Source organism: Mustela putorius, unplaced genomic scaffold (assembly GCF_011764305.1).
Source record: "Mustela putorius furo isolate JIRA1106 unplaced genomic scaffold, ASM1176430v1.1 tig00003845_pilon_pilon_pilon, whole genome shotgun sequence".
Lineage (NCBI taxonomy): Eukaryota > Metazoa > Chordata > Mammalia > Carnivora > Mustelidae > Mustela > Mustela putorius.
Genome location: NW_025421998.1, coordinates 51,096,218 through 51,109,369, shown reverse-complemented (window position 1 = coordinate 51,109,369; position 13,152 = coordinate 51,096,218). Strand labels below are relative to the sequence as shown.

The 13,152-nt window shown below is 34.1% G+C and overlaps 1 protein-coding gene across 13 annotated transcripts in view; it reads right to left on the bottom strand.

The window, feature by feature from the left end:
* Positions 1 to 2,522: 2,522 nt before the first annotated feature.
* Positions 2,523 to 13,152, bottom strand: part of HDAC9 (histone deacetylase 9) — a 924,856-nt gene continuing 914,226 nt past the window's right edge. For all 13 annotated transcript variants that reach the window (XM_045062751.1, XM_045062752.1, XM_045062760.1 and 10 more), the window contains one exon: positions 2,523 to 6,455. In XM_045062751.1, coding sequence (XP_044918686.1) covers positions 6,416 to 6,455 — 40 coding nt within the window. In that variant the 3' untranslated portion in view covers positions 2,523 to 6,415. The remainder of the gene's footprint in view (positions 6,456 to 13,152) is intronic.

Below are 13,152 nucleotides of genomic sequence, written 5' to 3'. Positions count from 1 at the left end.
AGAAGACAAAGGGGGATCTTTCATCCTCTTTGAAGGAGAATCACAACATTAATAACATTGACAATAATTTGGAACACACCATTGAATTATCCATTCAGTATTTTCAAATACAAAAAAGGAATCAGAAAGAAGGTAAACATTCCATGAGCATGTTCAACAATGGTATTGTTATTAGGTATTAATCCTTTATTAGATAATTATTTTTCACATCTGGGAAAACATCACTGGCAGCACAATTTTAAGAAAAGAAGTTTGGCAACATGTATTTTTCTCAGCAGCTCTGGATGACAGATTTTGGTGAATGCTAGCCAAAAAAATTAAGGGCAAAACCACTGGTGCACAGAGGACAACAAAATGATCTTATTACAGAAACAGATATCAGACCACAATAGAAAAGACATTTTCATTTTACACAAAGCCAGAAACTCCAGATTATTGGCATACACATCAACAAGCCTGATCTAAAGTGTTTAATCATGAGAGTAATAAATATTGGTTTCCTGCCTGCCCTGCCCACCTTGTTTAAAAATACCAGGATCTTTGCTTTCAAATGACACAAAGTGACGAGGCTATAATCTACAAAATAATCATTCACTTGTAACAGAACTCTTCTTACGCCTAGCAACCACTGACAGGGCAATTTCATCTAACCCAGCTTTTGTGGAGACAGGCACTGACGCTGCTCATCCAGAAAAAGTTTAAGAATCTTAAAATTTAGAAAAAGCATTGGTAGATTTTATCTAAAAACATTTTTTTTTCATTCCTAAGAAAGTGCACTTCCTCCTCAGATCTCAGAATTCCTATTTCCTCAGTTGTTTTATTACTTCGTTTCTACTCAATTTTAAGTTAATAAAAGCAATAGCCTGAAATTGCTGCAAGATATCAAGTGTCATAAAATGCCAACTCTAAGAAAGGGCACAGAAACGAAGCCTAAAGGACATGACTACATTGTCCCACAAAACATTTGACCCTCCTTATTTTCTTTGATGTTGCAACATTTGCCTCTAATGTGCCTAAGGCCCAAACAGAAAAATAAAAGAGCTCCAATTTTCTTTGAATAGTCTGGAAATAATATCTTATTTCCAAATTATATTGATTTAAAATTACACTTCTGCCATTTTTTTTTTCTTCAAGTTAGAGTTTAGGCCTCTGAGTTTGACTCACAAAGGCATCATCCAAAGGGCAAGAGAAGTGTATATACAATTTTCTTTATGTGATTACTAGTACAACACAAGTAGGCAGTACCAAGAACGGCGGACAACTATATTGGAGACCAAAAGAAAAATTTTGTATTAATAAAACAAAATACCAGGTCCAAAATTGTAGACCAAAAGACAATAACTTGACCTATATTTTAAAATAAGCATAGTCAAAAAAAGTCAAGTGGCTCTTGAAAAGGAAAAGGTAAAAAGGAAGATAAAGAGTATCCATCAGAGTTTACATAAATAGGCATGAATCAAAGCACACCTAGAAGTGTTCAGAAAATAAGTTGCCAAGGTTGTTTTTACTTAGGAAATATAAAGATTTAAGAGATTACTCTGATAGTTTAGATACGGCAATTTGGTATTGGCAGTTGGACAAGGGAAGGAGAGAAAGGTGGAAATGATTGGTTAGGAAGACTGGCACTGTATGGTGAATTCACCATGTATTTGCTAAAAGTTCCAGTTTGAGAATTAAGATGGTTTGAGAAATTGTTATACCCCTATTACTCTATTATAGAGATTAAGCCCCAAAAGCCCCAGATCAATAGTCTAAGTTTCAACAGTCTGACCCAGCTATTTCCAGCACATTTTAATTGACTCAGTTGTTGCATAAACCATTATGTAAAACCATCCATGTATTTCATAAAAAAATAGACTGCAGCTGATTTGGAGAAATCAAGTTCTAGAGTCCTGTATAAGTAAACCATGTTCATCTAAAATATTTATACAATGGACCACATGACAAGCATGCTTTGTTTCATGAAGCAGTTGATGGAGTCAAAGTAAGGAGGCATGGGCTATGATTTTCAATGTAAATATGACTGGGAAAAGAAGACACACATAGGCACTTCCATATTTTACTGATGGTGTTAATTCAAATGATATAATACTCATAATACTTCATTCAAAAGGCAGTAAATAGTATAAAATACTGCTGGAGACCAAAATACAATTGTATCTTCTGGGAATACAAGAGATATTTGAAGAAGATAATGGCCATGTTGATGACCAGTTTTGAAGATGACAATAAAAAGCCTCCATTTCTTAGCTTAGATCATCTGGTTTTCATTTCTTTGGAGGTGAAAATGCCCTTTTTTTTTAATATAATTTTTTATTTTTTATAAACATGTATTTTTATCCCCAGTGGTACAGGTCTGTGAATCACCAGGTTTACACACTTCACAGCACTCACCAAAGCACATACCCTCCCCAATGTCCATAATACCACCCCCTTCTCCCAAACCCCCTCCCCCCAGCAACCCTCAGTTTGTTTTGTGAGATTAAGAGTCACTTATGGTTTGTCTCCCTCCCAATCCCATCTTCTTTCATTTATTCTTCTCCTACCCACTTAAGCCCCCATGTTGCAACACCACTTCCTCATATCAGGGAGATCAAATGCCCTTTTTATGGAATAGCTGAATAGGTAGGCGTTGTTCCCTACTACTTCTTTTTTTTTTTTTTCTCCTCTAATTTTCTCAGCAAGTCAAGTGATTTCATTCCTAGAAGCACGAAAAGAATAGATGCCACTAGAAATGACGATGTCAAATTCTGACAGAGTGATTATTTCAATCTCAGAATGAATTGCTTTTAAGACAGAAACCGTTGGCTTGTTTGTTTTGTGGATGTTAGACATTTAATACTTTCACTGAGATAAACTGAGTGTAAACTTTCAAAAGAAAAATAGTAAGAAATATTTTAAATAAACCATACTAAAAACATAGATGCTGGTATAAAAAATAAGTATAAAAGTACTGATTGAAGAGAAATTTTCTCCCAGGAGACTTTCCACATGGTCATTCTATTTTACTTCCATATGGAGTCTGTGAAGAAACCCAGTAAATCCACAAAGCTTTTGAATGACCTTCAGAAACAAAATAGTACTAAACTGTTAGGAGAGACCAGCCCTACAGTTTCTGAAATTGCGTGAGGAGTTGTCCTGCTTTCAAATCCACTATACTTTCTTTCTTTCTTTTTTTATAAAAAGGTTTCAAGTAATCTCTACACCCAGCTGGGGCTTGAACTTACAACCCCATGATCAAGAGTTTCACACTCTACTATCTGAGCCAGTCAGGTACTTCTGCTTATCTTCAGGGAGAGGTATGTGAAGGTTTTGCAAAGGGTTATAGTCAAAACTGAAGGCAAGGTTTCAATTCTTGTGATTGTTAATGAAATGTGATTTGTAACAGTTTTTCATGAGTATCTCTGTTTTCTCTAACAGTGGATTTCTATCTCTAATATCGATGTTGTAAATTTGTTAAAAATGTTTTAAAATATTTCATCTCAAAATGTTCTTCCTATTTACTAAGCAATAATTAAATAGCCTCAATTACCACTTGAAGTCCATTTTACTTATTATCCTAATAAAATTGTCTATTCTTGAATTCCATATGCAACCCTGGATTGTACTATATAATTGAGAAAATTTTCTTTCTGTACTTATTATCAAAACATTTTAAAGCCCTATGATTATTTATGAATTGGTTTCTAAAAATTCATCAGTGTTATTCATCATGTATGAGCTATGAGATTGTGAGAAAGCTTGTGTATTTAACCTTCAAAGTATGGATCAGAAAGATATATTATTGATAATATTTAGAGAGGAGTTCTAATAACCTCTTATTATTATGAGCAATAAAAATTAAATATATAAGTGAAGAAAACTATTACCACGTGAAGCCACCCTTTTAAAAAGTGCTGGTCTATTTCAAAAGAAGCATTGATATTCTCCAAAAGCCTCCATTCTGTCCCTGAGGGCTATGCTACAGCTTGTAACGGTCTAATCAAAAAGCACTGGCATTCTGTTCTTACAACTACATTCAGCTGTGATTAATCCTCTCCATAGTTTATCTGCCTCTCTGAGTATCCTGAAGACCTAACCAATTGGGTACAGTATCACATGGGAGGATGTGTGATAAACTCATTAATGTGTCATGTATTAAATTTAAATAACCATGGAGATGTCCTAGCGATTTGGCTTTATCAGGTTGATGGTTGTGTATAGTAAGTGGCAAAATTATTATAGGCAACTTCAGTAAAATAGTATGCTTGCACTGTACAGTTTCATTTTCTTGCTCAACATCTAAAAAATATCTGGGAGGACTAAAAGTAATAATTGAGATTTGTTACTATCAAGTTGATTTTTAAAAGTCACAATTACATTCCTAATTAAAATATGATATAAGTTCCCTTGTTGGGGGTGGGGGTTCCTTTGGCTCCACTACTTGGTTTTCTGTAAGTAAATCTCTTCAAGCGATTACAGAAAATAGAAGAGCTAACAAATATGACTGGCATGAATTTCTCTGAAAATATGAACTTTTTTGCAAAAATTCATTACTATTATGAATCTAGATTGACCTTACCCTTATGCAATAAAACTAATTTTTACCTAATACTGAGTTACATACCATTTCAGATTTCCTATTTCAAAGGGTGTCTCAAATTTCTAAGATGTTAAACCAACTATTGAGCCATTTTTGTATATGTAATAAAAGTCTTTAAAATTAAAATGGTAATCCTAAGAAAACCAAATGCATGAAAAATATGGTCTGACTGTATAACAAAAGGGAGTTATATAATTCTACTTGAGTGAGATCTTTCATCTTTGATTTACAGGTTAGAGTCCTCTTTAACTAAAACCATATTGTTCTATATCTTTCATATCATGGCCTTCCCTAAAACCTTGTTTTAATTAAGGTTTCTTTCAGATTTCTGAATAAAAGCATGACAATCTTCCCTTATGGGTTTAATATATCCTTTGAGTTAGGAAAATATATAAAAAGAAACATCAACTCTTTCAAAAGCATTGTCAGATATTAAATACTGCGAGGTATTCTACATCAATGTCTTTAGGTGTTTGAGTTATATATTGAAATAAAATTTAGGGAGGCAGGGGCATAACCTACTTATATTTAGTAAATCGCTTTTCATCTCAGAAATAAATGTCCTTTATTTTTAGCCTCTGACATTAAGGCAACATGTGCAAAGGTTAAATATGCATTTTTTGTGTGTGTTTTTCCCCCACAGGAAAGCACAACTTCGAGGTTAACACAATTCAAGGTTACTTCAAATAGGCAATGCCTTCATTAACACATTTTGAAGATTTAGAAAATTCAGTGATATTGCTTCATCTCGATGGTGTCTCAGCTAAAAGAACACATCACACCAAGCAACTGTGTTAACCTGAAAAGTTAAAAATAATGAAATACTCAAATCTCCTGAATAGCCAGGGAGATTATGGGTAATCTTTAGCTTTTCTGTAAGGAAGGGAGGATGAAAGGTAAGAAAAAGCATGTGCTAGAGGAAAGAAGATGGAAAGTGCAAACTAGGTTCTTGATAGATTTGGAAAAAAAAATTAAGACCATCCTCTGTGGAACATATGCTTAATACTACTTATCATCAAAGAAAGGGACGTATGAGGGGGACCGGAGACTTCATCCTCAAATACAACTGCAAATCCCCCACGTGTGAGAACACACAGAGGGATGTTAAGGAAATAGGGTTCTTCTTCTAAAAAAATGGACATAAAATACTGCACCATTACATACAGTATGTGAGGGTCCTTTGGCATTTGGACTTTGAGATACAGGATGGTTTATTCTATTGAAAAAAGCCTCATCCCAGTTCTTCCATCTTGAACTCTTACTAGCAAGAAGTGAACCATGTGTTTAAAACAAAGGCCAAAAAACAAAACAAAACAAAACAAAACAACCTCTGCAATATGTCGGGAACTGCTGTCCATTCATAGCTGAAAACAAATCCTGTCAACAGTTTAAGACTGACAAAAATTATCCAATAAGAAACTGATCAGAATGTCAGGAATGAGTATTTTTCAGGTTTTGCCGAGAATTTTTCTGGCTGTCATAGCATCCATAATAATTAATAGTATCTAATGCCATACTGGATGTTATTAGTTTATACTTAGGGCCTGGCAGTGGGTCACCCAGCATATTAAAAGCATGCTGGAAGCAGTTTCTTCCAATAGTGGTTTACCGTAACTTGAGAATCACAGCGGTTACGTTTTTAGGAATCTTTAATGCCCTTTCAAGTCCATCCAAAGAACAAGTGAAGCTGCTGTTCGGAATTTTGTGCCCAGTGTTTACGTTACATCGAATCTGTGCCACCCAGGCAGCAGACAAGACATGTCTGAGGGTGCTGGGTGGGGGATACACAATGATGTCACACACAGGAAATATGGGGGTGGGGGGCTTGGCACTTCACAGGGCTGGCTCCTCTTCCATAGGCTCACCAGCAGTTCTGTAAAAATAAACAGGCAATCAGAATACGGCATAAGAGTACACAATGACATTGTAGATTTTCATGCATAATCAAAGCTGATTTTTCAGCTCTCTCTGATGTTTATTTGTGTTATTCAGTTATCCATAAATAGAGTTTCTTTCCTAGGAAGTATAAACAAATGTCAAGTGGAAAAACATTTTAGATCCAAGCAATCATTGGAAATGTTCCTGTTTATATTAAAACATGTCAAAATATTTTATAATTCTAGATTCTGAAATGTACATGTTTTGTGTCTAGTACAGTCCAATAATTTATTGAAAAAATTAACTACAATATTTTATTTTAGAAGTAATCACAATGATTTCCTATGGAACCAGTTTGCTAATGAGAGCAAAGGACCCAGCTCGCTTCTGGAGGAGACTCACCAGGGCTCTAGTTTTTGCTTCTGTGCTTTCATAACTGGATTGGCTGCCTGCCGGAGGCATTTCAAATCAAATTCTGAATTTGATTAGCAAATCGCTGCTACAGACCCAACATTTTTACAAGAAATGCTCTATGGTAGTGTGTAAATAGTTTTTATTCGACATCATCTGTGTGGTGTTCTGCTCAGGCAAAACCAAAACTAATTGCTTGAAAATCTATACTTGATATTTAAACTTAATTTAGTAACACTCTGAGGGTGTTTTAAGGCAAACTTTTAGAATGATTTTTAATTTAGTCAAAGGGACAGATTGTAGCTGAAATACAAATACATTGAAGCAGTTGCATTGTTGAGGGAAGAGAACTGGGATTTGAGGTACTAAGAGAATTGAGTTTGAATCTGAGCTCTAGGATTTGCTAATGTTGCCACTGCTAACATTGTAAATATACTGTTAGTGGTGGCTTCAGTTCAAAACCATGGGGGAAAAACGTTCCTAAGAGAATTAATGAAGTTAAAAAAAAAAAGGAGATAAAATTCACTTGTAAATAATAAACACTATGAGACATTACTTATTTAATATTTTGGATTTGTCCCTTTGTCATCTAACACATACACAAAATTATGTGAATGGCACAAAGACACAGAGTTATGTCTATGCTACCACAGGAAACTAAGGAAACACAGTATTTGGATGATGGTTCTCTTTGGGTGGTGGAATAATAGATAGATGTTTTTCATTTTCTTTTTCATACAATTTGTATTTTCCAGTATTCTATAATGAGTTACTTTCATATTAGAAAAAAAATGCCATATTTAAAACATGGCTGTTTATGAAGACTAACTATTTAGCAATGTTTGTTTATAGTTTTATAATGGAAAAAAAGCCAAGACTTCTATGCATCTATAAGTAGTTGCCATTTTAACTTGGTGTTTTTATAATAATTTAAAATATTGAAATAAAGTTTTTATCAATGAGATGGTAATAAAAAAGATTTTAATGCATTCTCTAAAGAATGAGAAGTATCAGTTATTCATTACTTAACATTACCCAGAAGAGGGAGTTCCACGAGTCCACGTGGAGAACAAAACAAAAAAATCATGTCTTAGGTAGTCATAGCCTGACCAAGAGTATACCGGATAAGGAGGCTATGAGAAGGTGTTTAGAGTTGCTATATAAGATAAAAGCTATTTAAATGAGTCATAATCCTACTAAAATCGTTCCAAACTAAAATTATCAGCATTCTGAGAAGAAAATTCTTAAAGAAAACGTTTAAGTAGCTAATTTATACGTAACATGCAAACTTATTTACATCTAAGAATATGTGGATAATACAGGTGTAGAATCCTCAAACAAGGTACTCTAATGGAGACTGACTGAGTTTTCCTAATTTCTTTGAAAGCTTTGAGACCCAACTGACATACATTATATAAATTTAAAGTGTACAATGTGATGATTTGATACACATATACTACAAAATGTTTACCACAAAAACACATCTTTCACCTAAGTACCATTTTGTTGTTGTTATTGAGAACATTCAAGATTTAATAATATAGCAACTTTCATGCATACAATACAGTACTGTTAACTATGGTCACCTTGCCTTACATTAGATCCCTGGAATTTGTACCCTTTAACCAACATTCCCTATTTTCCCTAACTCCCCGCTCCTAGTAACTATCAATCTATTCTCTGTTTAAGTGACATGTATCATTGTATAAGTTTAAGGTGGTTTCATTTACATTTATTGTGAAATGATTATCATAATAGGTTTAGTTAACATCCGTCAACTTACATACATATCAAGGTCAATGTTTTTAGATTTCACATATAAGTGAGATCATACAGATAAGTATTTGTCTTTCTCTGACTTATGTCACTTAGTCTAATGCCCTCAGCTTCACTCACGTTGAATCTTTTCTCTTATGGCTGAATAATATTCCATTGTAAGTTTAAACCACATTTTCTTCATCCATTCATCCATCAATCGAGACAGGTGTTTAGACTGTTTCCTTGTCTTGGCTATACTGAGTAATGCAAAGAACATGAGACTGCAGATATCTCTTCAAGATAGTGATTTTGTTTCCTTTGGATATATACCTAGAAGTTAAACTGTGGTATCACATGGTAGTTCTACTTTTAATTTCTTGGGGAATCTCCACCACCACCATTTATTATCTCATCTTTTTTATGCAAGCCATTTTAACTGACATAAATGATGTCTCATTATGGTTTTTACTTGCATTTCCCTAATGATAAGGGCTATTGAACATCTTTTTATATGCCTGTTGGCCATCTGTATGTCTTCTTTAGAAAAATATCTGTTCTGATCTTTTGTCCATTTTTTAATCAAATTGTTATTTTTTTGCTATTGAATCATATGTATCATGGTTTACATATACATCATATATCACATACATACATGGTTTGTAAATATTTTCTATTTCATAGGTGGCCTTTTCATTTTGTTGATTGTTTCTTTTGGTGCACAGAAATTTTTAGGTTGACGTAGTTACACATGTTTATTTTTGCTTTTGTTACTTTTTCTTCTTTTAGTCATATCTAAAAAATCATGGCAAAAGACCCAAATCGAGGAGCTTTCCTCTATGTTTTCTTCTAAACTATAACTATGTTTATAGTTTCAGGTCTTTAAGTTTTCAGTCTATTTTGAATTAATTTTTGTGAGTGGTGTAAGATGGGATTCAACTTCATTCTTTGCATTGAATATCTAGTTTTCTCAATATTGTTTACTAAAGGATTATTGTTTTCCCACTGAATATCCTTGGCTCCTTTGGTAGATATTGGTTGAGGGTTTATTTCTGGGCTGTCAGTTCTATTCCATTGGTCTATGAGTCTGTTTTTTTACGACAGTGCCATACTGTTTTGATTACTGTAGCTTTGTAATACAGATTTAGCTCAGGATATGGGATGCCTTTGTTCTTTTTCAAGATTGCTTTAGCTATCAGGGTCTTTATAAAAAAATTATTTTTTATTAACACATAATGTATTATTAGCCCCAGGGATACAGGCCTGTGAATCGCCAGGTTTACACACTTCACAGCACTCGCCATAGCACATACTCTCCTCAACGTCCATAATCCCACCACCCTCCCCCACCCCCCACCCCACAGCAGCAAGCCTCAGTTTGTTTTGTGAGATTAAGAGTCTCTTATGGTTTGCCTCCCTCCCAATCCCATATCAGGGTCTTTTCAAATTCCATATGAATTTAAGGATTTTTAAAAATTATTTTTGTGGAAAATGCCACTGGAATTCTGATATGAATTGCACTGACTCTATAGATGACTTTGGGTAGTATAGATACTTGACCATCATTAAATCTTCTGTCTTTTTCAATTTCTTTCATTAGTCTTCTTTTTAGTATATAGGTATATAGATCTTATTTTGTATTTTGAAACTTTACTGAAGTGGTTTATTAGTCTTACTAGGGTTTTGTGTGTGTGTGTGTGTGTGTGTGTGTGTACTCTCTAGGATTGTCATTAGCAAACAGAGACAATTTTACTTCATCTTTTCTTGTTTGGATGCCTTTAATTTCTTTTTCTTGCCTGATAGCTCTGGGTAGGACTTCTAGTACTATGCTGAATAGGAGTAGTGAGAGCAGGTACCCTTGTCTTGTTTCTGATCTTAGAGGAACAGAATTCAACTTTTTACTGCTGAGTATGATGTTAGCTTTGGGAATGTCATATATATTGTTTTTACTATGTTGAGGTATGTTCTTTCTATATCTAATTTCTTAAGAGTTTTTTTTTTTATTATGAAAAGATGTTAAATAATATCAGTTGCTTTTTCTGTCATTATTGAGAGGATCATATGATTTTTACCTTTCATTCTAGTAGTGTGGTGCATCACAGTGATTGAAGTGTAAGCATTCAACCATCTCAGGGATAAATACTGTTTGACGATGTTGAATTTTTTTTTTTTTTTTTAGATTTTATTATTTATTTATTTGATAGAGAGAGAAATCACAAGTAGGCAGAGAGGCAGGCAGAGGGGGAGGGGGAAGCATGCTCTCTGCTCAGCAGAGAGCCCGATGCAGGGCTCGATCACAAGAAACAATATCATCATGACCTGAGCTGAAGGCAGAGGCTTAACGCACTGAGCCACCCTGATGCCCCATTCTTCTTTTTTTTTTTTTTCCTTAACTTAATTTTATTTTTTCAGTGTTCCAAGATTCAAAGTTTATGCACCACAACCAGAGCTCTATGCAATACATGCCCTCCTTAATACCCACCACCAGGCTCACCTAACCCCCCACCCCCACCCACAACCCCTCCAAAACCCTGTTTGTTTCTCAGAGTCCACAATCTCTCATGGATTGTCTTTCCCTCTGATTTCCCCCAATTCACTTTTCCTTTCCTACTCCTAATGTCCTCATGTTACCTTATGCTCTACAAGCAAGTGAAATCGTATGATAATTGATGCCCTCTGTTTGACTTACTTCACTCAGCATAATCTCTTATTCTTTAAATGCATAGCTGAAAGTGCCAGTATTTTGTTGAGGATTTTTGCATTAAAGTTCATTAGAGGTATTGGCTTATGATTTTCTTTTTTTTGTAGAATCCTTGTCGTATCTGACTGTGGGAATGAGGTAATATGGGCTACATTAAAATAGGTTTGACAGTGTTCTCCCCTCTTCAATATTTTTGACAAGTTTAAGAAGAATTGATGTTAATTTTTCTTTAAATGTTCTAGAAGAATTCACCAGTGAAAAGATCTGGGACTGAATTTTCTTTGTTGAGAGGTTTTTGATTACAGATCCAATGTACTTACTCATTATTGGTCTGTTCAGATTTTCTCTTTCTTCAGGATTCAGTCTTGGTATGTTGTAAATTTCTAGGAATTTATCAGTTTCTTGCAGGTTATCTAATTTGCTGGCATATAACTGTTCCTAGTAGTATCTCATGATACTTGCATATGTATTGTTAGTTGTAATGGGCCCTCTTTTATTCCTAATTTTATTATTTGAGTCTCTTTTTTAAAAAGCAACTGAATTTTGTTTATCTTTTCTGTTTTTTAAAAATTCTTTATTTCCTTTATTTCTGCTTATTTCATTTGTTTCTGCGGAGTTTTGTCATCTTCTTCTGATAATTTTGGGCATGCTTTGATATTTTCCCTAGAAGTTCTTTAAGGTGTAATGTTAGGTTATTTATTTAGGCATTTATTGCTATAAATTTGCCTCTTAAAACTGCTTTTGCTTTATCCCATAAATTCTGTTATACTGTGTTTCCATTTTTGTTTGTTTCAGGGTATTTTTAATTTTCTTTTGGTTCCCTCCTTGATCCATTAGTTGCTCAAGAGTTAATTTCCACACTTTTGTGGATTTTCCAGTTTTCCTCTTGTTTTTGGTTCTAAATTTCATACCACTGTGGTCAGAAAAGATATTCGTATGTTTTCAGTTTTTAAAAATTTGCTAAGGTTTGTTTCCTGACAGAACATGTGGTTTGCCCTGGGGAATATTCCATGCGCACTTGAGCAAAATGTGTATTTTCTGGCTGTTGAATGAAATGTTCTGTACATGTCTGTTAGATGTATCCATTGTAGAAAGTGAAGTATTGAAGTCTCCTTTTACTGTATTGTGGTGTATTACTCCCTTCAGATCTGTTATATTTGCTTAATATATTTAGGTGTTATGATGTTGGATGCATAAATAATTGTTGTACTCTCTTAATAAGCTGATCCCTTTACCATTATATAATGGCCTTGTTACAGTTTTAGACTCAAAGTCTATTTTTTCTTATATAACTATCCCTGCTCTATTTTGGTTTCCATTTGCATGGAGTATCTTTTCCATCCTTTCACTTTGAGCATGCGTGTGTCACATCCTAAAACTAAAGGAATCGTTTGTAGGCAGCATATAGATGGATCTTGTTTGTTTGTTACATCCATTTAGCCAATCTATCTATGCCTTTTTCATGTTATTCATTATCATCCTTTCTTTTCAGCTTACAGAACTTCTTTCAGCCTTTCTAAGCCAGGTATTGTGGTGATGAACTAATTCAGCTTCTGTTTGGGAAAATTTTTATCTCGTCTTCATTTCTGAAGGACAACTTTGCTAAGTAAACTATTCTGGCTGGTAGGTTTTTAATTTCAGCATTTTGAATATATCATTATACCCTCTCTCCTGGCTTGCAAGATTTTTGCTGAGAAATCTACTGATGATCTTATGAGAGCTCCTTGGTATGAAACAATTTTTTTTCTCTTGACACTCTTGACACTTAAATTTTTCTCTTTGTCTTTGATTTAAACAGTTTTATTATTTTATTAACATCATTTTG